Source organism: Daphnia magna, linkage group LG6 (assembly GCF_020631705.1).
Source record: "Daphnia magna isolate NIES linkage group LG6, ASM2063170v1.1, whole genome shotgun sequence".
NCBI classification, from domain to species: domain Eukaryota; kingdom Metazoa; phylum Arthropoda; class Branchiopoda; order Diplostraca; family Daphniidae; genus Daphnia; species Daphnia magna.
In genome coordinates this window covers 10,044,775-10,070,289 of record NC_059187.1, presented here as the reverse complement: position 1 = coordinate 10,070,289, position 25,515 = coordinate 10,044,775, and the positions used below count along the sequence as shown (strand labels likewise).

At 39.6% G+C, this 25,515-nt stretch overlaps 4 protein-coding genes and 1 long non-coding RNA gene across 8 annotated transcripts in view; 4 read left to right on the top strand and 1 right to left on the bottom strand.

The window, feature by feature from the left end:
• Nucleotides 1-58: 58 nt before the first annotated feature.
• On the top strand, nt 59-1,358 carry LOC116925928 (protein YIPF6). The gene is made up of 7 exons (XM_032932692.2): nt 59-216; nt 279-401; nt 465-543; nt 604-646; nt 714-839; nt 926-1,083; nt 1,158-1,358. The coding sequence occupies exons 1-7, from the start codon at nt 175-177 to the stop codon at nt 1,274-1,276; spliced, it is 690 nt and encodes a 229-aa protein (XP_032788583.1). The 5' UTR covers nt 59-174; the 3' UTR covers nt 1,277-1,358.
• Nucleotides 1,359-2,364: 1,006 nt separating this feature from the next.
• On the top strand, nt 2,365-3,333 carry LOC116925929 (abdominal ganglion neuropeptide L11). Of its 3 annotated transcripts, none has more exons than XM_045174792.1 (5): nt 2,365-2,491; nt 2,564-2,692; nt 2,771-2,836; nt 2,901-3,003; nt 3,068-3,333. In XM_045174792.1, the coding sequence occupies exons 2-5, from the start codon at nt 2,583-2,585 to the stop codon at nt 3,116-3,118; spliced, it is 330 nt and encodes a 109-aa protein (XP_045030727.1). In that variant the 5' UTR covers nt 2,365-2,491; nt 2,564-2,582; the 3' UTR covers nt 3,119-3,333. The 3 variants fall into 3 exon arrangements, with proteins under 3 accessions (XP_045030727.1, XP_045030725.1, XP_045030726.1); XM_045174790.1 differs by having other exon boundaries at nt 2,366-2,481; XM_045174791.1 differs by having other exon boundaries at nt 2,367-2,423.
• Nucleotides 3,334-4,523: 1,190 nt separating this feature from the next.
• On the top strand, nt 4,524-6,094 carry LOC116925941. The gene is made up of 6 exons (XM_032932706.2): nt 4,524-4,677; nt 4,888-4,997; nt 5,062-5,161; nt 5,228-5,412; nt 5,482-5,532; nt 5,608-6,094. The coding sequence occupies exons 2-6, from the start codon at nt 4,911-4,913 to the stop codon at nt 5,689-5,691; spliced, it is 507 nt and encodes a 168-aa protein (XP_032788597.1). The 5' UTR covers nt 4,524-4,677; nt 4,888-4,910; the 3' UTR covers nt 5,692-6,094.
• A 1,497-nt stretch (nt 6,095-7,591) lies between these two features.
• LOC116925943 lies at nt 7,592-8,419 on the bottom strand. Its single transcript, XR_004395811.2, has 2 exons — nt 8,150-8,419; nt 7,592-8,054 (listed from the first exon to the last, which is right to left on the bottom strand). It is a non-coding gene; the product is annotated as an uncharacterized LOC116925943 (long non-coding RNA).
• The window catches only part of LOC116925942 (rho GTPase-activating protein 7), a 36,699-nt gene continuing 19,592 nt past the window's right edge, over nt 8,409-25,515 (top strand). The window contains exons 1-2 of one of the 2 annotated variants that reach the window (XM_045174778.1): nt 8,409-8,627; nt 18,673-19,103. In XM_045174778.1, the coding sequence (XP_045030713.1) occupies nt 19,017-19,103 (87 nt within the window). In that variant the 5' untranslated portion in view covers nt 8,409-8,627; nt 18,673-19,016. Of the gene's footprint in view, nt 8,628-15,215; nt 15,513-18,672; nt 19,104-25,515 lie in introns of those variants that run through there. The other variant, XM_045174777.1, reaches the window with a different exon arrangement.

Genomic DNA, 25,515 nt, shown 5'->3' with positions numbered 1-25,515 from the left:
TCATTCTAAAATGCCAACTGTAGACTTTTTTGGTGACGTGTGGCCTGTGGCCACCTCAAACTTTTGCACAACTTTTCTAGTGTATTTCGTCTGCTACGTCAATCAGCTGAATATTATTTGACAGAAGCCTACTGTTGTGTTGAGCATTCAAAAGCACAGACGTGGCAAATTGAAATGGAAGAATTCAGCTCGCTTCCGCCGTTTTCGTCGCCATCAGTAATTATTTTGTTATAATCGCTTAAAGTACTACGAGTGAAATACAACAATTTAACTTTTAGAATGAAGATTACCTTGTCGACGTCAGTGGAAAAATGGACAGTATACCCTCCATCTCCAAACCTGTAAACGGAGAAGGAAAACCAGAATTCAATACATTGGACGAACCTATACGTCTGACTATTGTTAAGTTTACCTTATTTCATTACAGTTGCTATTGTGCAATGCTAACAGCTTATCCTTATCAGGTACGGGATCTCAAGGCTGTTGGAAACAAATTTTTGCACGTACTCTATCCTCGCCATCAGGCATCTTTATTAACAGAATGTAAGTTGTTTAAACAAGTGTTTCTTAGTATAGAGTAAGCTTATCTTGTCCTTGATTCAGGGGATTTGTGGGGACCTCTGATCTTGTGCACTTTCATGGCATTGTAAGTTGCAGTACTCCACATACTAGTCAAGTACATACCATGACAATAAATTATTTTTACCATCAAGATTATTACAGGGAAGAAGTGATAGCACAGATCATGATGGTGGACCAGAATTTGCAGAAGTGTTTGTAATTGTTTGGGTTGGTGCCATGGCTGTTACCATAAATACCAAGTTGCTTGGGGGGACGATGTAAGAAAATATCACAATTCTAATTAGATGTGAAATCAGTAAAATCACTATTTGACTCAATAAGGACCTTACTTTTTTTTTTACAGATCATTTTTTCAAAGTGTGTGTGTTCTGGGGTATTGCCTGCTGCCCCTATCGATTGCATTGGGTCTATGTCGGATTGTTTTACTTCTTCAGCAGAATACCATGTTCTTCATTCTACGTTGCGGCTTTTCTTTAACGGCGTTCTTCTGGGCAGTCTGGGGTAAAGGAAACTCTTTTATTTAGTGACATTTTACTTCAGTAATTTTTTTTTTTCTAATTCCCGTGAAATCACAGCGGCCATGAAATTTTTAGGCGATTCTTCTCCGCCCCGCCGGAAAGTGCTGGCTGCTTATCCGATTGGATTGTTCTACTTTGTCATCGCTTGGCTTGTCGTATCTCTTTCTAATTCCTAAATATTTATCACATACCCTTATTTGCGCACATGGCTTCAAACAAATTAACATTACGAGCCATTAAATAAATGGCTTGTCACTAGCGATTGGTCCAATCAGGTTGATTGGTTTGTTTGACGAGATGGCCCGTACGCTACTTTCAGTTGACGTTGAATTAAACAAAATGAACGAGAATACTCTTTTGGAGTGACATGCAATGGGGCATAATGGTGCATACATTCAACGTCGAACGGAAATAGAACCAAATGTCAGGTACAAAAAAAAAAAAAAGATGACATACGACATCAGTAGCAACGAGAACAAAAGGCAATTGTATCGAAATGCAATTAATTGTAGTGCGTCCTCATTCATTTATGGGCTTCAAGATAGTCTTGATTCGATAGATTTAATCCACTCGACCGATTGACTGAAGAGGAGCACTCCGCTGCCGGTCGCAGCTCCTTGACACGACCGGCAGTATACGGGAGTGACATTGCTGATGTCGTACCGCCTAGCCCAATGCGGGACTCACGAGAAGGACGTCGCAATTCATTTATGAAAATTATTCCATTGCTACTCGCTATTTGCCGTCCAAGCCTAGCTCTGTTGTAAAGTATTCTATTAGCACTTGGAAGATTACGAGGCAGGAGTACCGCGGTTGATTGAAAGGAAGGCAGACCAACTGTACGAGATTTAATTGTGTGACTTGTCAAATCAAGCCACTGCAACGGCAGCAGTACAACACTAAAAACTGTTTTAACCAGATATATTTTTCGGTAAATCCCATACACCTACCAATCTTCCTTAGTTTGTCGTGGAAAATTGTTTAAATTGGATACCGAAGCTGAGGTTATAGAAAAATTCTATCTTAGAATCCTAGAAGATTACCGCATAATTTTGCGTGAAAGTCTCGAAAATCGGCATGCAGGCAACGTGAACTGCTGTCCCTGCAAAAACGTAAGTTTCAGTGCTAATCTTCTTTTCAACTTTGCTCTGCATTCTTGTTAAAAGTTGTTTCGTATGAGGGTGCATAAGGTCGTGCGTCATCAAACAAAGGATTTCTAGGTGAATGCTGACTCCCGCTCGCGTATAAAACGGTAAGTCACGCCCCAATAGTACGGTAGTCTTGTTCCAACCATTTCCAGAACCGCTGTCAACTCTAACAGAGGTCCTGTACTATTTCTCCTTTTGTCCAATCCCTCCGGTGGACAATTGTCGTTTATTACGTATATCTCAGTTCGTTCAGAGAACTTATCTTCCTCAAAAGGTTTATTGATCTGATGATTTGTTTCCCTTTTTCCTCAATAGATTCTCTTTTCTTCTATTAATGATGTTGCGCTACGACAATTTTTCTTCGTCCGCGACGTTACTACTCTTGCTCGCTGCGACTGTTCTTTTTACTGGCGTTGAAGTACAATCTCGAGAACTTGATTGTCGGTAAGATATATTTCCTATGCCCTTGAACTATTTGTACGCCAGCAAGCTTCAATCTTTTTTTTTAAAACTAAACTTTAGGCGATTTGTATTTGCTCCAATCTGCAGGGGTGCCACTATCAAAAGATCGTTTGTTCCGAACGAGGGGTAAAAATGTCACTAAATTTCTTTCTTGTTTAATCGTACTATTGCTTTTGCTGAATTTTTGTAGCGTTAACGAAGAAGATGTCCGCGAATTGTTGATGAGTTACCCTAAACAACAAACGATGGAAACAGAAAATCAACCCTTCTTGATACCTATGCTGATTGACCGGGTAAGATCATTTTACTCGATTACAAGATGTTTTTTTATCATCTTGAATATTCGTTGTTCCACAGCGTTTTGTTGACGTCCGTTCACCAATTAATCGCCATCAGGCGACAAATTGATGCTGAAGACTGACTGTACCCGAAGGGCTGATTCATTAAAGGCTCACGAACCTTTTTAGTGTATTGACCTTTGATTCGTTACCCACCCACAAAAATGTGTATCGATGTTTCTCCCAAGTCTTTCGTTACCATTTCCACACGATTTTAGACAATCTTGTTTATTGTAATTTAATTAAACACAAATGGGCAAATAAAGGGAAACGTGTCAAATCCAACAGTTTTCTATTGCAAAGATTCACCAAAATTGTAACCGTTGCTACTCTTGTTATCTCATGTAAAGTAGTGTGAATTTTTTGCTGTTGTGGGACCTTTACATCTAGAGCAATAGAACCCAGGGAAGAGGAGAATGTTTCCTGGCCAGGTGCTTTTAGTAGGATATCTTTCTTTGAGGTAAGCTTTCTAGACGAAATCAGTATGCAGATTTTAACGGCTTCCCTTAGTGGTTCCCTCTATCCTGGATGTTGCGGTGGTGTTTCCTAATTCGTTCACTAATTTTTCTTATCGGTTGATTCATTTGATTGTACGCTTTCTATATATTTGTTAGCCACACTATAAAATATCGTAAAACGAAAGGACTGGTGAATTACAATCAAACCAGAATTTTATTTTTATTCGGAGAAAGGGTTATGGAGTTAACGATTAAAATTCTTTCAAAATATCCTGGTTCTTGCTACAATGGCCTTCATAATTAAAAGCCAAACTTTACGACAGGCTACTAAATTCTTTTAGAGAAAAAAATTATACAGTATAATTTCTTCTACCAATAAACGGTATAAAACAAAGAAAAGCTATTCAATCACTTTGCATCGAGAATGAGATGGCTGTTTGGTGCGCACTAGTCGAACAAAGATTAATGTGAAATGATCTTGTACATAGTGGCGTGCATAAAAACGGTACAGGCACCTTATAGCTTTTACAATGCTATTAAATCATTTTTACTTTGAAACTCCAATAGGAAAGAGGTGTGGTTACCTGGAAGAGAGAGAGCGAAATCTGCTGCTGCACGCTAACACAATTTTTTTGTCTTATCCTATCGTGCTGCTGGGCGCTTGACATGTCCGTGTTGTAGCTCGCTGTTCGTTTTGACGGCCAGAAACACATATAAAACTTTTGATTTATTGTCGTTTGAATTTTACCTGTGCATTCCCGGCTTCTTGCTATCTTGTATAATGAATAAATAAATAAATAAGTTTTGCGCTGCAGGTCAATTTTATTATTCATTTTTCCCTTTCGGTTTTTGGCGGTTTTTGGTACCGTATCGTGCCAATGTTTGTGATGTCATTTACAAAGCAGGTATCAAACAACAACATATTTTGCTCTGGGTGTAGTTGTCACACGACTTACTGCTCAAGAATTACAGTAATGAATTTAGGTTTATGGGTTTAGATTATGAGTTGTCAGTTCCAGTTATTTTTACGTTTATGGAAGGCTTACTGCCATGGAAAAAGCTTATTGCTAGCTCAACAGGTGGCGGCTCTGATTATTCTGCGTTGTTTAAAAACCAAACGAGTCAAACGTTAGGGCGGGTCCATTTTTATTTATCTTTAAGAAAAAACTAGGTAAAAACGAACAATTGTTCCATATTTTTGTGCATATCTGAAGCATTTATACGAAGCATGTAAATTTAATCGTAGCATGGCAAAAGTTTGCTGGAAACAGTTACTTTTTTGCACAAAATTTTTCTCGCGTGAACTGTTTACCGTTGTTTATCTTTCAGTTAACCACTGTTATTCCATATGTTTTTACCCTTTCATCGTTTTTCTTTGTAGGATAATTTTATTCTCATCTCATAATGCCATCCATATCATCGTGCTGGTCTCCTTGTTTTTGGCACATGAATGTGCGAGAAGGCACCTTTGCTGTTGCATTTTACACAACGGTAAACTGGAATCAGCTGGCTGCGCAGTGTTTAAAAACAAATCTTAATGTGAATTTTTATCCAGTTTTTTCCAATAGTTATCATAGCATATACAGCCTATGTGATGCGTGGAGGTGATTCTTCACAGTTTTATTTGCCCTACTTTGAAGCGGATGTAAAAGACAGTAAGAAATTGCAATCAGGTGATCAATAGATGGGTAACACAAATTTGTTATTTTCTTTTTTACCAGCGATGCAGTCTGGTGGAGCAATAGTGATACTATTTTGCCTGATATTTATCATCTGCTCTGGAATGTTAGTGCAAGGTGTTCGAAAAGAGTACAGAGGACTATTTTTTCCTTGGATGATTTGCATGACACTTGTCGTTTTATTTCAAGCTGTCTACGGCCTATGGATCATCATTGGCTACTACATTGTGAGTTGATAGCTTTAAGCTTAAACTTGATTTTCAATGTTAACAAATATTTTGCCTCTGCAACTATAGCTATGGAATGTATTTGTTTCAATCGTTAACTGGATATGGATGGCTGCCAATGTAAGTTCTTTTCCGGTTCCCTTCCCAATAAAAATCTAATCAAGATCTTGTTTTCTTGAATTTAAATCCCAACAGATGTATTTCTTCCTGTGTGTATGGAGCCAGTACGAGATCGTGACAGAAGTGCAGGCCCGCCACATTGAGCTGCTCTACCCGTAAAAATGTATACGACGTGTTCTTCTCTCCTCTTTCTCTTTATTACCAAGAGGTAGATCCGTTTGGTGTGTTGTTGTAGCAGCTCCAACTGAGGCCAAAAAAGTAATCTCGGCCCATAATCTCGACCCTTAAATCTCATGCAACATTTATATCACCGTCGCTGTCAATTGCAATGATTGTGGCTTTAAAAAAACAGGCCCCAGAATCGGGACCTGAATGCAGCAGCTACATCGTTATCATGTGAGCAGATCCTTTTGACCCTTGTTTTCCTTTTTTTTTTTTTCCTCTCCCTATTGGACACTTTTTGATTCTCTCACGACTCTTTCCTACCACCTCTTAACAACTCCGTCCGTTCCATGATGCCATTCCAAACAAGAAGAGATTTGAATACATGGCTTTTATAAAGCTTGGTCGTCCGTTTGATGGCCACCGTTACACGCCAATAGCAGGTACATAAAACTTCATGTCTTTCTTTCAGTTTTGATTGAGCAAGTAACCGGCAGCACATTTGGGGTGGAAAGGAAAAAAAAAGTTGATGAGTCGATGTCTCTGCCCGTCAGATTTGATTTTTTGTGACGGCCAACTAGGAAACCTTTCTCTCTCACACACACACACACACACAAAGTATAGTTTGAGTCTGAGTCGGAGAGAGAGTATAGCCGGCTGTCGGTGAGATCAAGAGATGCCGTCGAGAATCCGTCAAGGATGTGAAGCTGAAGAGGAGGAGGAAAAGTAGAAAGGCGTGTTGAAATCGGAGACTGTAGGAACCTTCTTCTTTGCTCTTTCACTCTCGGCTTTGGAAGAAGAAAAAAAACTGAACGCACGATAAGATATGTGCACACACTTTGGTACTTCCCCCCCCTGTTCTCTGTATATAGAACCCCCCCTTGCAGTTTCAGCAACTCCAAAAAACGGTTTGGTATACGACTGGGTAAGGAGACGAGACCGGGGTAAAGATATTCATCGGTCCGGCGCGCTTATCGGTGCCTGTAAGCCGAGCAAGAGCAGCCCCCCATATAGTTCTCTACACTCTTTTTGTTGTGTACAATGGCAGACACAACAACAGCCAGAATCTTATAATACTTCTCGCTGTGTGTTGTGTATATAATCCCCCCTGTGCTACTTTAACCCCCCCGTCTTTTTTCTTTCTTTTTGCAGCGAAAGAAAACTGTGGAGACACTATTTCTTTTTCCTCTCTCTATAGGTGACTGACAAAGTTCATTCCAATGTTTACGGCCCGTTTTTCTGGCATTAGAAGAAAAAAAAAATGGTTTCTTACCTTTTTCACCCTTCGATCATCTTTCTCAGAGGGCAGACGTGTCTCCCTTTCTTTCAGGTGTTGGCCAGATGAAGTGGCTCCAGGACACAATATCCAGCAGCAGCCAGCAGGGTGTAAACGTCGTTACGTTTTCTTTACTTCTTCTCCCGCCAGCAGGTCGTCGTTTCAACTTTTTACGCGACCGCTTTTTTCCCTTTTGACTGGAGACGTCATATGTTAAATAACAAATGAGGAGAACGTGTTCATCTTCCCTTTTTGCCACAGAAATTGCCTTTTTTTTTTTTTTACTTTCTCCCCTTCATATAGAGACACAAATGGCTTTTGAAAATGGCGCTTTATTTTTCTGCCGACACTATTTCATTTAACGGTCTTCTTGACAACCTTTGCCGGGCTATTCTGAATGGCACATCATTCCTACCCACTTTTTTTTTTTCAACTTTCTTTCCTTTTGCGCCGGAGACAGGATTACAATATCGTCGCAAGGAATACATTCCAATACGTCGTCGGACGATAGATTCTAAAAAGGTTTAAACCTATTAAAGAAAAGCCCCCCCCGTCCCAACAAGAAGAGGAAGAATGTTAAAGAAGAAAGTCCCCTTGTATGTAACGTAATAGTAGTCGAAAAAAAGCTAGTAATGTGTATTATCTCTGTGGGAGCACACAAATTGAACTTGTCGCCATCGGGGTCTTTTCTTTTTCTTTCATTCTCAACATATTTATAAAAAGAAATATGAAAAAAAAAAAAGTGGAAAACTTGTTTTGTTCGAATGCAACTAAATCCCTCCTTTAGTGTTGTTGTTGTTTCTCTGACTGTTGTAATCGCTTTTGTTGTTTTCTTTTATTCTCCACTTTCCCGGTTTGCTAGTAATTGGGTGCGTGATGGATGATTGGGATCAAAAGCTGCTCTTTTTTTATTCTTCGACTTCCCTCCTGCTGGTGTGTGTGAGTGTGTGTGTGTTAAGAAACAAAAAACGTGTTGCTATTGTTGCATTATTCGATTCTTGTCGGTACTGACTCGGAAAAACAAAACACGATCGTCTATGGCGCGCGTCTGTCACGTTCTAGCAGACAGTCAACATCCATTTTTCTAAGAAAAATGGAAAGAAACACGTGTAGATTTAGTTTTTTTTTTATTGTTTTAGGTTAAGAGAACCGACCCAATAAGTCGTAAAAGGATTTTACCATAAAAATGTGGAATGAACAAGGGGCGGAGGAAAATGTGGTTAAAGTTTAACGCAGGTCACTGTTGTGTGTGAGCTCCTCCCTTTATTGTGTTTATTATACGTGTACTACACACTCGTTGTTTTGTTTGGGCGATCGGCAGAAAATGGCGCGAGGGGCGCCTCTGTCGTTGCTCGCCCCCCCCCCTCCCGCCTTTTCTAAAAAAGAAGATGGAAGCACACGGCCTATACGTTTCTTGCTCAGAGCGCGCTCAGTTGCTTGTTTGACCGGTGCCAGTTCGGACCTACTTCTAATTCGTGTCTAACTTCTTCATTATTTTTGAAGTGAAAATTATATTCTTGTGCAAGAGACCACGTGTTGTGTGCCACATCATATTTACAGATTTTCATTCACCTCAAAGTGCTGACATTATTGGGGAACTTTTCAATCAGTGACGAGAGGTGGCACGTGGGCTGCAGGGATTTCCACCCCTATGAATGTAAGTGAATGTCTGTTTCGAGTATAAACTGTTGTCTTTCGTGATGGTATGCATAAAATTTGGAATGCCTCGTCTCGTCATCGTGAAATTTAATGGCGGCTGTGAAAAAAAAAAACAAAAAAACAAAGTTGTTGTTTTTCCTGTTGGAATCGCCACGCGATGACGAGTCACGTCTTGCATACCATTGGCTCATTCCCCTGTTTTCTCCCCCGCCTCATTTCAATACCAAATCGATGGCAGTTCTCTTTCTCTTTCTCTGTGTGTGTTAAAGAACTATGGCGAGTGTGGGTTGCAGCTGGAGGGCGGGACATTCAAACAGAGTGGCATTCTCTGTTAAAAAGAAAACGAAGGAAATCACATCCCCCATTTTTACTACTTTTTACATCTGGCCAAAAGGCCTACGAACAAGCAGACGAAACATCACAAAAGAGGGTGGGTAGAGTCAGAAGGGGGCACTCCATAAATTATCAAACGTATTTATTATTCACCACGATTGTGTGTGTGAGCCTTGTGTGTTTTCTTTCGTGGGGCTAGTTCTAGTAGTAGGCAAATGGCCATGGGAAAACAAAAATCTAATGTAGATAACTATTTTTTGTTTTTCTTCCCTTCCCCATCGCGATATGTATCGATGAGAGAGGGGTCATGCACACACGAGGACCGCCTCTAATGGGATGTGTGAAATGATGGATCGATCATCTTTTCTACTTCATTCCTTAAAAGCGTTGAGACCAAGAGAAGAGATTTCTGTTTTCTCTTTAAAACGGGATGTGTAACAAAGTTTCTTTTGTGCGGCCATTTTGCGACATCACGTGACTAATCGCATGACTCCCTTCCCCGAAAACCGATTAAAGAACAATTTCATCGAATTTTTTTCCCCTCCGTTTTAGCTGATTAAAATAAGGATGGCGAATTGTGTGGGCCATTTTTCGGTCCTATCTCGACTTGATTTTGAAAAAAAAATATTATAATTCTTAGTTAAAGGGCTAATTTACACAGCTGTTGTTGATTCTTCTTTCTGCGTTTGATTAGACAGTATACCTCGTAAAAATTTGAATATTTTATGACTATAGAAGGCGGTCTATGAATAATCAAACGAGATTTAAAAGACATGAAATTTTCGACATTTTTCGACCAAGAAAAATTGTGTTCTCGTAAATTAGTGGGTTTTTGCATGGAAGGTTTTGGTAGCTCGTCCTTCATTTGAATATTACCGCCAGACTACTTTTCTTTTTTTAAAAAGGAGATCGTCTCGTAATGATAACAAAGTATCTGAATAAAGATGGGGAGGGGGGTGGGAAGACTGGAATACATTTTTCATGCGTATAAATTGCGCCCGTGTCTACATATTTTGAGTGGGACACACACACACACACGTTAGTTAATTTTGTGTCTGCCTCGTTGCGTTCTCATTTGGCCCCTCCCTACACAGTTTCCTCTCTCCTACCTCATTTCTTTCTTAAACTAATGACCATCATCTGCGTTCGTTTTCCTTTAACGTGTTTCTGTGTGTGAGTTAATTATTATAATGAGCATCAAACTAAAATTTGAGAAATTTTGTTCTTTCTCTGCGACACATTTCATTGATTCGTTACGAAATTACGACTCGAGACACTTGCATTTATTGGAAGAAGAAGAAGGAGGAGGGGGGCGGCTATTTTTCACTCAATTTGGATCGCCATCTTTGTTGATTCTACCGAATTGTTGCAATTGTCACGGTGTGATAATAAAATTGTTTTTTTCTTTTTCTGAATGGGAAAAAGGTCAAAAGAATTTTCTTTTTTTTTTTCTTCTTTCGACCCACCCAAAAAGAATCCCCTCTCAGTTGGGGAGGGGGGAGGGACCTTTTTTCTTTTATAACTTAAAAAGAAAAAGGAAATTTTTCCAAACTCCCACCAAACAGTCCGGAACTAAAGAAAGAAACGCAGATACGATGAAAAGTTCACGACCCCCCTTCTCCTCTCTAACTTACTGTTTCTTAACCTTCTTCTTCTTTCATTTCTCCATAGAGTACCACCTTCTCTCTTTCTCTTCGTCCCTTACACACTACTGTCTTTTTGTGTGTGTGTGTGTGTGTGTCGTACCACCCTCTGACATAATGTCCGCGTCAGGGGCCCCGTATGGTATGCACGTGGGGCTTTTTCTTTTTGCCGCCATCCTTCACAGTTTTTTAAAGAATAAAAAAAAAAAAAAAGATCTTTTTATTTTTCGGCAAAAAAAAAAAGATTTTTTCGAATGTGCAGACTGGAGGAAACGAGAGAAATCTAGACGGGGCTGTTTTAACAGTTGAGGAAATAGAAACAAGAGAACTGGGTAGGGGGGGTGGAGGTGTCGGATAGTTCCCTTGACGCTATTTTTGCCTGCATCTTTCTACTACGAGGCTACCACCACCACCACCAACCAATAATGCATTGATGACTTTACAGTTTTTAACTCCCCCCCCCCTCGCTTATTCCGTTCATGAATCATTCCCTTCTTTTAAAAAGAGCCCCCCGTCTTGCAATCGAATCTCGGAAACCAATCAAAGTTTGAGATGCAATCAGCAACGTTTTTTTCTCTCCCCCCTCTCTCTCTCGTCTCTCTCTCTCTGAAAAGAAAACAAAGTTGCAGAGACAAGGCACCTCGACATCATTTGTCTTTTTTTTTCCTTTCCCCGGCTGACTCGATGATTACTATTCTAAGTTTTCAAGGAAAAATGAGAAAGAAAACGAAAAGGTACGGGTATGTAGGAGGGCAACTCATCTTTTGGCTGGAAATGAGGAGAAACAAACGGGACAGCGAAAATGAGGTTCATCTTTTGTATTTGCTCTCATCCGGGCACTCTGGATGGATATGGTGGTTGGAACTCTTTCAGCCCACCCCTATATACATATGCTGAAATTTATACATTTTATTTCCAAAAAGAAAAGGAAAAAGAAAGAAACGGTTCTTGGGAAGGAGACACCCCACAGAGTTGTTCCAAGACACCCAACAGTTTTTTTTTTCTTTCTTTTTCTTCTCGCTATGTAGATTCTTTTTGATGATTTGCCTTTTTTCTTTTTAAATATTATTTTCTTCAAAGAAAATTGTTGGAAGAGATCTTGCTCTCCTTCAACTGCTAACGTTTGGGGCTTCCTTTCAAAGAAAACAGGGACTTGTTTATCAGTTGCTTTGCGATTAGGATCTCACACACTCGACTTTTGTGTGTGTGTGTGTATTCGGTGTCTCAACCCTTTTTTTTTTTTGTCCGGTAGAGTTCCAGTAGTTGGAGTAGGGTAGATGATGTTTGACATGTCTATTGGACTGGGCGATAAAAACACATTCCCGACTCACGTTTTTTTTTCTAATATTTTAAATGTCTTCATTCTTTGAGAAGGGGTTTGAAAAAAAAAAAGAAAAAATATTTTTCCTTGATAAATGATCAAATCGGAATCTTCAAGTTAACCCCCTCCGTCGTGTCTCCTTTTCTCACGAGCTGCCAGGTCAAACGGGTCATTTTAAAGAGCAGGGCATTTCTCTCTCTCTCTTCTCTACAGGAGTAAAGAATACAGGGCGGGGATCACATTTCTCTTTTTGAACGCACAAAAGTTTTGTAGCAGTAAAAAAAAAACAAGGTGATGGATCGGAATTCATCAATACAAAAACATGCCCCCCTCTAAAAGAAGAAAAAATGGAGCACCAAAAATGGTTCGATTGGCCATTTACACTAAGAGGGAATTTGAGCTTCATTGGCCGCTCCAATTTCTCTTTCATTTAAAAGAGAGGAAAAAAAAAAAGATAAACGTCGTCCTTGTGCATTCTGAAAACATTTGTATTCAATCGCAATTGAATCGACGAGAAGGAAATTCGTTTTATGTCGTTCCATATCATTTTGAATGCATTACAGACGCTCAAAAGAGCCTGTCCCTCTTTTTGAACATTGAAAATCTACATGTTGTCTATTTCAACAACAACAAAAGAACCTTTTTAGATATCAAACGTTGTTGCCTATACGTTGAGGCCTTTAAAAAGCATCGGACTATCTTTTCATGTTGTTGTGCCGGACGTCGAGTAATTTAATCGAGAGGGGGGAGAACAACACACGTCAAGGTCTTTTTCTTTTTCTTTCTTTTTTTCGGGTACTTTCTCTTCCAATCATTTGAGTTCCTCTTGTCGAACGAGGCTCCCGAACCTTGAAAAACAACAAACGTTTGTCGTCAATTATTATTGATTACCCGTCCTTCTTTCGTTTTTTGATTTTGTTTTTTAAAAAATGGCATTTTGATTCAATTAAAACGATGCTGCTCAACAGATGGCGTTGATGCAAGTTTTTGTTGTTGCTTCCTGCGTATTTATTTCATGTCTTATCTCTGCCCCATTTGATAGGTCGTTGACAAGTTGACGAAACGTTTCGCTCTTCCTTTGTTTTTGTTTTGTCCGATAGAAACGAAGGGAAGCCGTTGGACCCAATTTTAGAAGCTGCTGCTGCTGCTGCTTTAAATAGGATTTTTTTCTTTTCCCCGTTTTGTTTTTCAAGAACCGCACCAACACGTTTCGACAATTGGGGGTTCGCTACTACTAATGAGGTTGTTGGTTGTTGTTGTCCCGTCCATCACAGCAAAGCCGGCTGGCCCAGTTCAAAGGTTGTAGACGAAACCCCCTTTCGTGGGAGTAGCACACACACACACACCGTCTTAATTGATTTTTACGCCCGCATCTGTGCCAGTTTTGTTGTTTGTTTCCTAGAAAAGAGGCGACATTTTTTTAAATTTAGATCCAGTCAATAACAAATAAAGTATAAAAAAAAAAAAAGAAGAAAAAAAAGTCGAATGTTTGCGTTGAAATCACGACGACCGCTTGAAATTTCTTTCTTTCTCTTGCGACTAAATAGACAGCTGCACGTCGTGACGTCATTTGACGCCTGGAACGATGAATCAGCTGCTGAAATATCGCCATTTTGGTTTTTTCTCTCACATCGGGACTAGAGACGCACGATTTTCGATTACTCATAGTGTTTTGTGTGTGTGTGCCCTTTTGCGCTCGTCGTTTGCCCATCGACGCCATTTCTCACTCCGCCAAAATGTCCATAACGTCGTCATCCCAACATCCAAATAAGGAACTGTTTTTGCAATATCCCCCCCTTTTTTTCTTGTTTCGGTTGCACGAACCTTTTCGTATAAAAGTCCCCTGGCCGCCCCCTTCTTTTTTTCTGGGCGCGGTCTCTCTCTTTCTCTTTTTTTAAATTAGAAATAGTTAGGGGTCATTGCATGTGTCCAAATAGAAGAGACCGGATATGTGGCATCGTCGGTTAACCTTTTTTTTTTTTTTTGAATTGAAATGCGATCTTTTTTGATTTGCTTTGGTTAGCGAAAATGCGCTGTGCAGACGAGATAAGTTTTCGTTTTGAAATGAATTGGAAAAAAAAGACATGATCGAAAACGAATTTCGATGTCGGACTGGTGTTGTTCGGGCCGAATTGCGCAGTTGCATTCCTGAATCGAACGAAGCCGAACGTGAGTGATAACAAAATTGGCTGATAATTTCGGTCGTCTTGTGTGCACTGGGACGTTTATTGCGATTGCACGCGAGACACCAAGTCGAATAGCCCCTATTGGCTGCAATAGGGGGGGGGATGTTTGATTTGGGCGGCCTTGAATGGACTCCCGTTGAGAATCCTGTGCGACGTCGCGCTCGACTAACCAACCGACAAGGTCGGTCGCTTCTTTTTTTTTTTCTTTTCTTTTGGTTCGAAAAAACAGAAAAACATTCTTTCCTTTCCACCCCGTGAGCGGATTCTTTGTGATGATTCCCGTGTGTGGTGTACGTGTAGCAAAGAGACGAGGGGAATGTTTCAAAAACAAATGATGTATCACCTGTTGCTGGTAGCTTCGCTTTCACCTTCTTCTTCAATGATTTTTTTCTTTCGTTTTTCTTTTTGTTATTCAATCGATGACACGTTTTTTGTTTGATTTTTTTTTTGCCTTTTGTTTTATTCGAAATCGGAATATTTAAAACTGACATCGAGGAAATTGTCACGAAAATGAACTCGTTTTTGTTTTTAAATTTCGATTTAAATCGGTAGAGATATTGGAAATCGGATTGCAATTTTTATGCTATCGATTTCGTAATAAATGTGTTTGATTTTTTGTTGTTTTCATGGCCATTTATTTTTTTGTTTGTGAGGCACGTTGACGTCGTTTACTTTAATGCGGTTTCTGCGTTTCTCTTTGAAAAACATGTCGCCGCTAGACTTTTCCGAAATTTACGGCAATCGGTTTCGCCGTGTCCTTGTGTGTCGGGGCGGTCCGTTGTCATTTTGTTCCCGGTCGATCACGTCAGCTGATCACGAAGTTCTTTTTTTTTTTTTTTTTTTTGCGGGGACGCATCGGTCGTACACAACCGTTTAGCGGCGGCGCTGCTATCGATATGTAAAGAAAAGTCCCCCCCATCTCTCCCAATAGTTTCAGGGCGGATAAGGCGGGCCGTGAAGGAAGAGTGGGGGGATGGGGGATATGTGTTTAAACTACACAACGAACCAACTGGTGTGGCTTTGGGCTCTGTGTGTGTGTGAGCCTTCCCTTCCCACCCACAGAGGATTTTTTATTTTTTTTTGTGAACGCGGACGACGTTCGGTTCAGTCGTGTTCCAGACCCTGGACGGAATTGGTCGTTTTTTCGTGCCGAGTTGCCACTCAGTGCGTTGCTTTTCTGTTGGCCTTTTTTTAGTGCAAAGAGTTGGCGTTTTTCTTCTTCTTCTTCTTCCGGTTCGTGTAACGCGGAATCGCTCGTTGAGTTTTTCTTTTCTTTTTTTTAAAAAATTGGATAACGGAAAATTCGGATTTCATTCAGAATAAATTTCTGAAATTCCAGCTATAAAAAAAAAAACGAATGTCAACGGCAATGTAATTCGATACGCGATGATTGTTTGTGTGTAAGTCAATTTTTGGTGCCTTTTTTCTTTTAAATGTCACGACCTAGTTCATTTTAGAAACACACCCCCCTTTTTTTTTTCGCCCGACATTCAAGTTGTTGTTGTTGTTGGCCAGTTTTGTTGTGTCTCACGAAAAACAAAAACAAAAAAAACAGCTGAATAACATTTTCATCCATTAATAGAATTTTTCTTTTTTTGACTGAAGAGTTTAACGCGAAACCGCTTCCGCCTTTTGTATTCCGTTTTTTTTTCTAAATGGAAATTTCACGAAACATTTTCAGCGTGACGAGGGCCAACTGTCGGAGTATCTTGTCTCTAGTCGTTTTTTTTTTTTTCTTCAGGAAAATGTGAACTTTTCATTTATTTGTTGTCTGTCCTGTAAATCAGTCGTGGAATCTTATCGCTTTAATTAACCGTTTCTGTCCCTTTTTCTTTTTCAAAAATCGTCAACAACAGACGATACGAAAACTTTGCACCCGTGTTCAAGTTATTTAGGGTCCGCTTTCGTATCTCGTAGGAATTTTTTTGATTTGGTTTTATTCTTATTTTTATGCACCGGTAGGAGCCAGCTAAGTTGTCACTGCTAATCAGCATAATGAAAATACCAGAACAAACAAAAGAAAAAAAACGAGACAGGTGTTTTTCGAACGTAAAACATTTTTTCTTTTCTTTTTTTTTTCTTTTTGTGGGGCGGATGACGTCACCTGACAGTCCAGCGAAAGAGAAGAGAATCAACAAAAGGATCCGGATGAAAGTAGAGAGAAAAGTTTGTTTTTTTTTCAACAAAGATAAGGAAAGTTTAAATCTCCCCTCCTCCAAATTGTGAGTAGGATTGTTTTTAATTGTGTAGTGCATATGACGATCCCAGCGTCAATCCCTTTAAAATAACAAAACGGAACGGTGACGTCATCGCGCGTTCCCACCTTCACCTTAGAGAGAGGATTTGCATATGTCGTGTAGTAGACACACATTGGTGATCGCAAACGGTAACGGTACACTCTGGTATCAAACGGAAATGGACTCTATTCGTCTCTCGTGTTTACGTGTCATTTTTGGGGTTTTTTATTTTTTATATTTTCCAAGTCCCGACTGCATTACGTGTAGTACGCCCTTGTCTCCCCCTTCTCTTCTTGTCTGCCGTTTAATGTGTATACACTCGTGTGTGTGTGTGTGTGTGTGTGAGCGGCGGCACAGCACGGTTTTCCGGTCTCGGAAAAAAAGAAAAACAACAGGGGAATGTTTTTAAAAAAAAATGAACCCTTGAAGGTTTGTTGTGTGTGTTTTTAACGTTGTGGCTGGTTGCCTTGGTAACTCCCAATATTTGAAATTACACTTTTCGTTTAAAATCAAATGATGATCGTCTGTTTGCTGTTGTGGAAACGCAGGGTGGTGGTGGTGGGGGGGATCAAAATGACAGGGCAAACAGGAAAAAAAAAAGAGAAATACTTGTGAGGATGAAAATAAGTTTTTCTTGAATTTTTCAACGTTTTATTTTGTAGCCGACAATCAGCTTTTTTTTTCAAGTGACTCCCCCCTCTCTTGTAGTGCTCGTAGTTGAACTTCACGGAACTCTGAACGTCAACTTTTCAATGTTAGTTTCTCCCTCGAGTTTCTTTTTCCTTTTCCTTCCTTCCCCATTGGTTCCGAACGAGCTGAGGGGGAGAGAGAGAGAAGAGGATGTGTGTTATTAACACCTGATAGAGTCAGTACTCTTGAAAAGAAAGAGAGAGGCCTAAGGGACTCTATCAAGTGTTGGATTTTTGTTAGCTGTTAGGTAAAAAAAAAAATAAAAATTGTGTCCAGTTGTTGTGCCGTGGTGTGTGGGCCGAGAATTTGCTTCAATCGAATGTTCGGAAAATCATTCTGACGCTTTGGAAGCGCCGCCAGGTGTCTCGTGGGCGCCACATTTTTTTGTTTTTTGATGGATGAACCCCGATTCAAATCGCATGACTTTCCCCCCTCCCAAATGGAACGAATTCGAATGAAAGAACTTATTTTTCTTTTTAACAGTCTAAAAACTATCGGTAGCGTTGACCCCTACATTTCAATTGTAAAAGGGTGCGTGACGTCACGCTCCTATCGTTCATCACGCACACCTTTTTTCTTTCTCGTTTGGGGTTACCATCTCCCCACTTCTTTTATTTGTTGTTGTTGTTGTTGTTGTTTTACGATTGACAAACGCAACATCCGGTTGTGAACATTGTCTCCTTGCCTTTTACTAAAATGAATTTTCAACACAATCAAAGTTTAAGTTAACTGGAATCTACCTGTTTCAAAATCTGGAAAAAGAAAACTTTCTCTATTTTATTTGTTCAATTCTCGTGAAGTGAGAAATATTTATTTATTTTATTTTTTCTTGTTGTGTTTTGTTGTCGGGGTTGGTGACTGGCCAGTTGAGCCGGCCATGCGTTCATCAACTGTTTATTTTTTATTTATATTTTCTGTGGCCAAGAAATGAATGATTCTTTCAAAAGCCAACAAGCCATTGAGAAGTCCTCGCTCTTGATAATAATAATGACTTTGCTCATTCTATTTTTCTTTAAGTTCTTAGACTAGTGGCTTCCTTTTTTTTTTTTTTTTATTCATCAAAGAAAGGAGATGGGGGGGTGAGTACAAAAGTTTAATTAGGAAACCAGTCGGTCGTGAAGAAGAAGTGAACGTAACGAGCCAAACAGATGAGCTCATATCCCGTTGGAGATGGCAGAGGGCCCTTCCCTGTATGCCCTTTTTTTTCCTTTTTTACAGGAGTAGAACAACAACAACATTATCTGCGAGCAAGAATTAAAAAGCCAAACAATTCGATGGCGATATTAATTTTTAAGGCTTTTTTTCTTTCTTTCTTTCTCTTTTGTTGTTGAAATGTTTAAAGAGAGAAAGTCCCGATGTTTTTGTACAGCGAAGAGGAAAATAGTTGGGGTTTTGTTTTGATGGCTGTCGGTCCATTTCCCATTTTTTATTTTTATGAATGATGAATAAATTTAGATGTCTAAACAACCTGCAATCCTTTTCCAATAAAATAAAAATAGGATCCCCCTTTTAAAAAAAAAAACTGTTTTAATATATTTTTTTTTTATGGATTGGCCATTTTTCGAAAATGCATTTCTTCTTTTATTGATTTATTAATTTTTGTTTTTTGTTTTATTCAAATAATCTTAAACAGAGAGGTGGGGGAAAAGAATGCGGTCGGATGGATCGGGTAGTCCCCTGGATGGAGACGACGGCCAGGTGGCGATCCATTCCATAACTGCCAAAGGGAATCACATCGAGGCAACCAGAAACTTTGCCGCCTTGGACGTCGATTTACTCTCATCGTCATCGTCGTGTTAAACTTTTTGTTTCGAGCGCCGATTTCGGGATTTTTTTTTTTTTTTTCTTTTTTCTTTGTTTGTTTGGTGTGTCCAGTCAGAAATTCGAGACCCGACTCGAAGGAAACTGAGATTTTCTTTGTTGTTTTGACGACGACGAAGAAGAAAAAAAGGAAAAATTAATAATTACAAAATAAAGATGGCGACCGTGAGCGATTCCTCGTCTTCTTCATCAACGTGGACGGATCCCTACAAGGAATTCGAACTTTACCTGGAAAAAGCGCACGTAAGTTTTTTTTTTAAATTTATTTTATCTCTTTATTTTTTAAGCTCTTGGCGGTTACACAAAAAGAAAAGAAAATCGGACGACAAGTTTGGTAGATGCCCATTTTTGAAGCCGTCCCAATTTTGGGGATTAAACAAAAAAATGAATTTGGGAGATGTAGGGGAAAGCCACGATATGTATATAACTATATATATATTTTTTCGTTATGAAACAATCGTTTTTTGACGTCACACGCATTTTCGTTAACATTTGATAGCCAAAAAGACGAAGAAAGTGGATGGCGGGAGTGTCACGACTGCAACACGTTTCTTTTTAAAACGACTATCTAACTACATCAACTTTTGTTTTTGTTTTTTTCTTCCTATTTGTACTTCCCAGTAAGAAAACAATAACTTTGATGCGGTCGTGTGTCCAAACGTCTTTTTTTTTTTTTTTTGAATTTTATTTATCGTCCTTTTGTTTTCGGGAATATTTTTTTGTATTTAAATTTTTGATAGAAGAGGGAAGATGATAGTTATTAGAAAAAATAAAGGTTTTTTTTAAAGGCGACCGTCATTGGGCGTGTCTGAGCGGTGTTGCCAAAAAAAGGTAAAAAGCATTTAGATGCCAGAATCAAAAATGTATGCGGGCCATCCTCCTACATTTAAAGAAGAAGAAAAAAACACGTCGTCTTTTTGTTGGAGCCAAAATGGCGTGACTGAAAATGTTTCGCTCAATTGAAATGGTAAAATTTTTTTAAATTTTGACCAATGGAAGGAAAACAAGAGAAAAAAAGCAATAAAAATTTTAAGAACGTGATTGAAATAATCCGGCGTGAGAAGAGTGAGAGAATATGAGGAGGGGGAATGTAATAAGAGCGGTGCGGATGCCATTTCTATCCCCACCTCATTAATTCCGCCTCAAGGTTTTTGTTCTTTTTTTTCTTTCGTGTATCTTGTCAGTAGAGATGTGCCCCCCCACTGGAGGTCAAGGATTTTTCTTCTTCCTCGCCTGTGTTTTTAAAAATAAAAAAAAAATTTTTTCAAAGTGACACAAGGAGAAAATGTCTTTCCGATCCGGACATCTTTCTTTTGTTTTGGAGCTTTTTAGATTTGGGGATAACAAGGCGGCCGAACGCGGGATTACACGAACAATCAACTTGCCCGCCGACGCGCGCGTCCCAGAAATCGATTGATTCGCCCCGCCCCGCCCCTTTCTGATGCGATCAAAACGTAATTCAGTTAATAAGATACAAGAAAATGCTATTTGTCGCTATCCGAAAATCAATCGAGCGCGCCATTGTCGATCCGTTTACACCCGAACGCCCTTTCATTTCCCAACATTTTTTTAAATGGAAAAGAATTTCGTGCGTGCGTGCGTGCGCCAAGGAGCGTGAAGAGAATTTCTGAACGATCGCGTTTCTCAACTGTTTTTTTCTTTTTGTTTTTTTCTTTTTTGTTTCCCCATTTTTGTACACACAACTTGGCCAGTGTTTATTTCGTCCGACACTTTGCTCTTTTTTTTTAAAGGGGGGTTTGGGAAATTGTGTTGAATCTTATTCGGGACACGATCACCAGTTAAAAGGGAATCGAATAATAATTGACTAACACACATACACACAAAGTTGCTTTTTTTGTTTTTGTTTTTCTCGATCGAAAAAATAAATAACTTAATGTTTAATTTATTGGAAAAATATGAGAAACAGCGGGAGCGAAAAAGGCGTGCCACCGTTGCCAAGTTTTTGTTTAGCCTACGGTCGTTTTTTTTTGTGTTTTCCTATTCAAATTGTAACCAGGATGTGTTGTGAATACCGGAGGAATGTTGTTGACTTTTCGAATAGCGTTTTCCTCTTGGAACGACGAGTCGAAGAAAAGATAAAGAAAGAAGGTCAATGACAACAATGACGCGTCGAAAATAAAAAAAAACTAGAAGAAAAAATTCAAAATGTTTGAAAGAAAAACGAAACCTTTGTGACTGTAACAAATTGGAAACCTGTTGATTGTGAGGTGTTCATTATTTCACTCTTGTGGCTGGTATGCAGATATCCTCATTAAAGTGGATCCATTTTTGAGAGATGATGAATCATCAGATTCTCGTGACACGAACTGGTTCACCACTTTTCTTTATTATTATTATTTTTTTAAATTTAAGAAATAAATAATTAAATTCGGTGGAGCAGAAATGGGCAAAGATGGCGTCCATTTTTTTTTTCTTTTCTCCTTTCGAAATGTGGATTTGCTGGGTGGCATTTCCACGAGCAGACGGGGACACAAACGGGCAGCTAAAGTGTCTTTCAATTCGATCGGTTGAACGCACCGAAAGGCAACATCACGTTGGATGGGTGCGATCGCGGTCGGTGGTCAACCCGTCAGCTGTTTGATGTTTTCCTTGATCCACTTTTTTGTTGTTGTTGTGTGGTTTTTAAATAATGGACGTTTGGGTCGTATTTGCCTTTGGGGGCTCATCATTTTCTTTTGAAATGCTTTTCACGGTGGCTCTCGGCAGTCGAGGAAATGTTAACCGAAAATAAAAAACAAATGACTGATACGCAGAAGAAAATGTAGCGATCGGGGACTATTATTGTTATCTCGGACATAATGTATAGAAATCAAAAGAGACGCGCCAGTAAGTTCAGATCCATTTGTTTTTCCCTTTGCCAACTGCGATTCTGACTGGTTATCTATCGCCGCACAAACGAGTTTCATTTGTTTCTTTCTTTCTTTCTTTCTTTCTTTAAAAACGAAACAAAACAATCGAATTTCCTGTTGGAAAACATTTCGCGTGCCACGTCGTATGCTGGCAGCGTTTTATTTTTCTAAACGTGACATTTGAAAGAGATGATTGGGTCAAATGGGCAGTATACAACCACCTGGCCAGTTGTTGCAATCGAGAGCGCCTTCGTTTCTTTCCGTTTGATTCGAAGCAAAAAACAAATAAAGGAATGAGGCCAACAGGTGATTTGCGGCTCGTGTCCGTCTATCCCGAATGGGTTGCGACGTGATGGATCGACGCTCATCCAGGGTGCTTTATCCTTTTTCGTGATTGGCTGAAGGGCAGCAGCACCTCGAAACACGCACGTTCAGCCACCATCGATTATCCCCTTTTTTCCACGTGTTTTTGGATTTGTTTTGTCTTCTTTGATTTGATTGATGATTTCATCACGCCACAGAAGACGACATTGTTACATGAAATGTGGGTCCGTTTCAAAAGTCCAAGTAGTTCACCTGTCGTTTCAAATCAATCTCGTGCGCGCTACTTTTCTTTTTCTTTTTAACGAGAGTTGAACGCATGAACGGCCCACTGAATTTACGAGGACAACTCAAAGAGAAAAGATGAGCCACCGGTTTTTCTTATTCCTTTTTCGTTGTTTATTTTCACCGCCTCGACTTGTAAAAATACGTTCAAACGACTCTTCCCTTTCCCCCCTCTACAATGTTGCCGCCGAAGCCGCTGCCTTTGAAAAAAAAAAAAGAAACGGGAAAAGTATCTTGATCAAATAAGATAATCATATTTCTTTTTCTCTTGTTTATTTATTTATTTTATGTGTGTTAAAAAAAAAATTCAAAGGGAAGAAGGGAGAAGGGAGACAACTGGCTAGTTTAAAGGTAACAAATGTTTCTTCTCTTTACCTGCAACACACTAAAATAACAACAACAACATGTTGAACGGCACGCCCTTCCGATTTTGACCCTCATCATCCGCCCCTGATGTGCGTCGGTCTTTTTGTCCAGCAGACGAATTTTGGGGAGGAACAATTTTTATTTGAAAAAAAAAAGAAAAAGAAAAAGAAAATGGGGGTAAACAAAGAAAAAATGCAATAGATGGAAACCGAGATAAAGATGCGGTCGGGATATTATTTCAATATGCGGGAGTGATATGCAAATCTGGTCTTGAAAACTTTCTCTTTTTCTCGCGGCGGGTTTTGAACGCAAGACCAAACCACCGGTCAATTTGATTGATTTAATTTCATTTGCGCTACATGCAAATTTTAAAAGTCATTTTAAAAAAATTATTTCAAATCGTGGAATGACTTAATATTTTTTGGATTCGAATCCCGCACGCCAGCCGCCAATTGATGGGCCAGCCTTTGTTTTTTTTTATGTGTTGTTGTTGTTGTTGCGCTGGTAAGTTGGCCGACCGAAAATTACAGTCATTGGCCGACAGAAAAAGAAAAAAAAAAAAAGAAAAAGAAAAGAAAGAAAAAAAAACATTGCCCCGGCAACAATACACACAACCCCCAGACAAACAAAAGGAAAGGGAGGGGAGTCGAACGAAAACAAGAAAAGCCTCTGGCTTCCGGAATCCTTCGTCTCTTTTTCGTTGTTTATGTTTTTCTCGTTCTCTCTCTCTCTCTCTTTGATGTGTGGACGCCTTTTGTGTTTTCGTCACGCCGGAAGGGATGCGCGATCGCGTCCTTTTTTTTTTCTTTTTCTTCTTTAGTTTACTACCGAAATAATAACAATAAACTTCTTCTTCTTCCTCCTTACTTCCTTACTTCCTTAGGTGAGTGAAGGTAAAAAAAAATGCGATGGCCGTCCTTGTTTAAAACAAAATAAAAACGTAAATACGTTCCCGTCAATCACGTGAACATTTCGGTACACGTTTTTGAGGGGGGGGGGGAATATAAAAATAAAGTACCGTGTGCGTGGGGGGGCGTGGTCGTTTTGATGTGGACGAGAACGGCACACGAACACGGGCGAGTTCTCTTTTATTGAGTGGTAGGCAGGGGGGAGAAGGGGGTGGGTGGTGGGGTGGGAGTTCTTTGATGGTTGTAGGGGAAGACGATTGCGCCGTCGGCTAATTAGATCGAAGCCATTGAAGCGTGACTTGATTACATCATGGTGAGGTGGATGATCGAACTTTACCACGGAGCTCATGGCCAAAGCGATGAGGAAATTTCAGGTCCTTTTTCTTTTTTTTTCTTTTTTAAAATCATTTTTGGTCAACTGACCAAAAGAAACACAATTCCTTTGAAATTTCCACGAAACGATTCCCGTTTCTCGTTCGCTCTTGTTTTTTTGAATTTATTTTTCGGCCCTTTTGTGGGGGGGATGAAGGCAATGCTAATGATTTTGATGACCGAATGGAAATGGTCCGTGATGGAAATGCTAAAAGGGCTCAGTCGCATTCCAAATTGTCGTTTCCAAACGGCGACGTCTTGAGTTTTCTTGATTACTTTTTGATTGCCTTTTGTTTTTGTTTTTGTTCGAAAATTCGGGTTTCCCATCACGACACATGCATGGCAGAGGTGAATTCAAAGGAGACGCCCCAAGAATTTGAACTAGCGAGCTATTGCCATCTAGCGACGAGAAATGAATTAAAGATGGGCCATCTAGTGACGACGAACAGAAACTTGTTTTTTTTTTTTTTTTTTGTTTTACAGTTACCATTGATGCTGGCGTTAAACAAAATAAATGTTCATCATCATGATGACGTCTAACTATTTTGCTTGATGGGCTTCGCGGATGCGGAGCCCATTGTGACCAAACATTTATTGTCATGCAAATAAATGCTTTTGCGTGTGTGTCTGTTAAAGGGTCTCGTGAGGGGTTCAAATTTCCCAGCCAACCATTTTCGATTGTCATTCTTTGAAATGTTTGATAATAAAAAACAAAAAAAAAAATTGAAAAAAATAAAAGAACGAATCAGATGGAAAGAAAATCTCTGACAAGACAAAAGAGTGAAGACTGCAGATACAATGGCGAATGAAAAAGAAAAGGAAAAACTTTGGGTTACGTGTCTCGTTCCATCAAGATGGACGGAAATTGCTGGCACATTTTATGCTCACATTTCATTTGCCATTCTTGCATTGTGAATTTCTGTCTAAAAAAAAAAGAAGAAATGCATGAAAAGGAGAAGAAGAAGAAGAAGAAAAAGAAAAGGAGAGGAAAAATGTGGAGCCCCAGAGCGCCCAGTTATCTTTTTTTGGGGACCCAACGCAATACGTAGAAAGTTGACACTTGTGGCGTCTGGTCGTCGTGACTCACGCTGCTCTTGGCTGTGTTTTGATCCCAAGGTCATCATCATCAACAACAGACCAGCCACATAGCGAATGCAGCCGTGCGAAACCTAACCAGATTTTTAGTATTTTCTCTCTCTTTTTTGTTTTCTTCTCTTTCTTTCTTAACACTCCCGAAAGTCGTCAAAGTTGCAACCGCCAGAAGCCCACCCTTTCTCGCCTCCCACTAAAAAATGCTGGACCAGAGCTGCCCTCCCACTTTTCTTGTCGTTATCATAATTATTAACAGACGACGATGACTCATTTTTTTTTTCAAATCAAAAATTCAGACTTTGAAAAGTTTCGCAATTCCCCCCCTCCAAAAGTATACGACCATTCGTTGAATTAAAAAAAAAAAAAATTGAATAAGGGACGCGCCATTTGCTTTCTGTCTTGTTTGAACGTGCCATCTGGTCAGCCCCTGCAGCGCCGCCT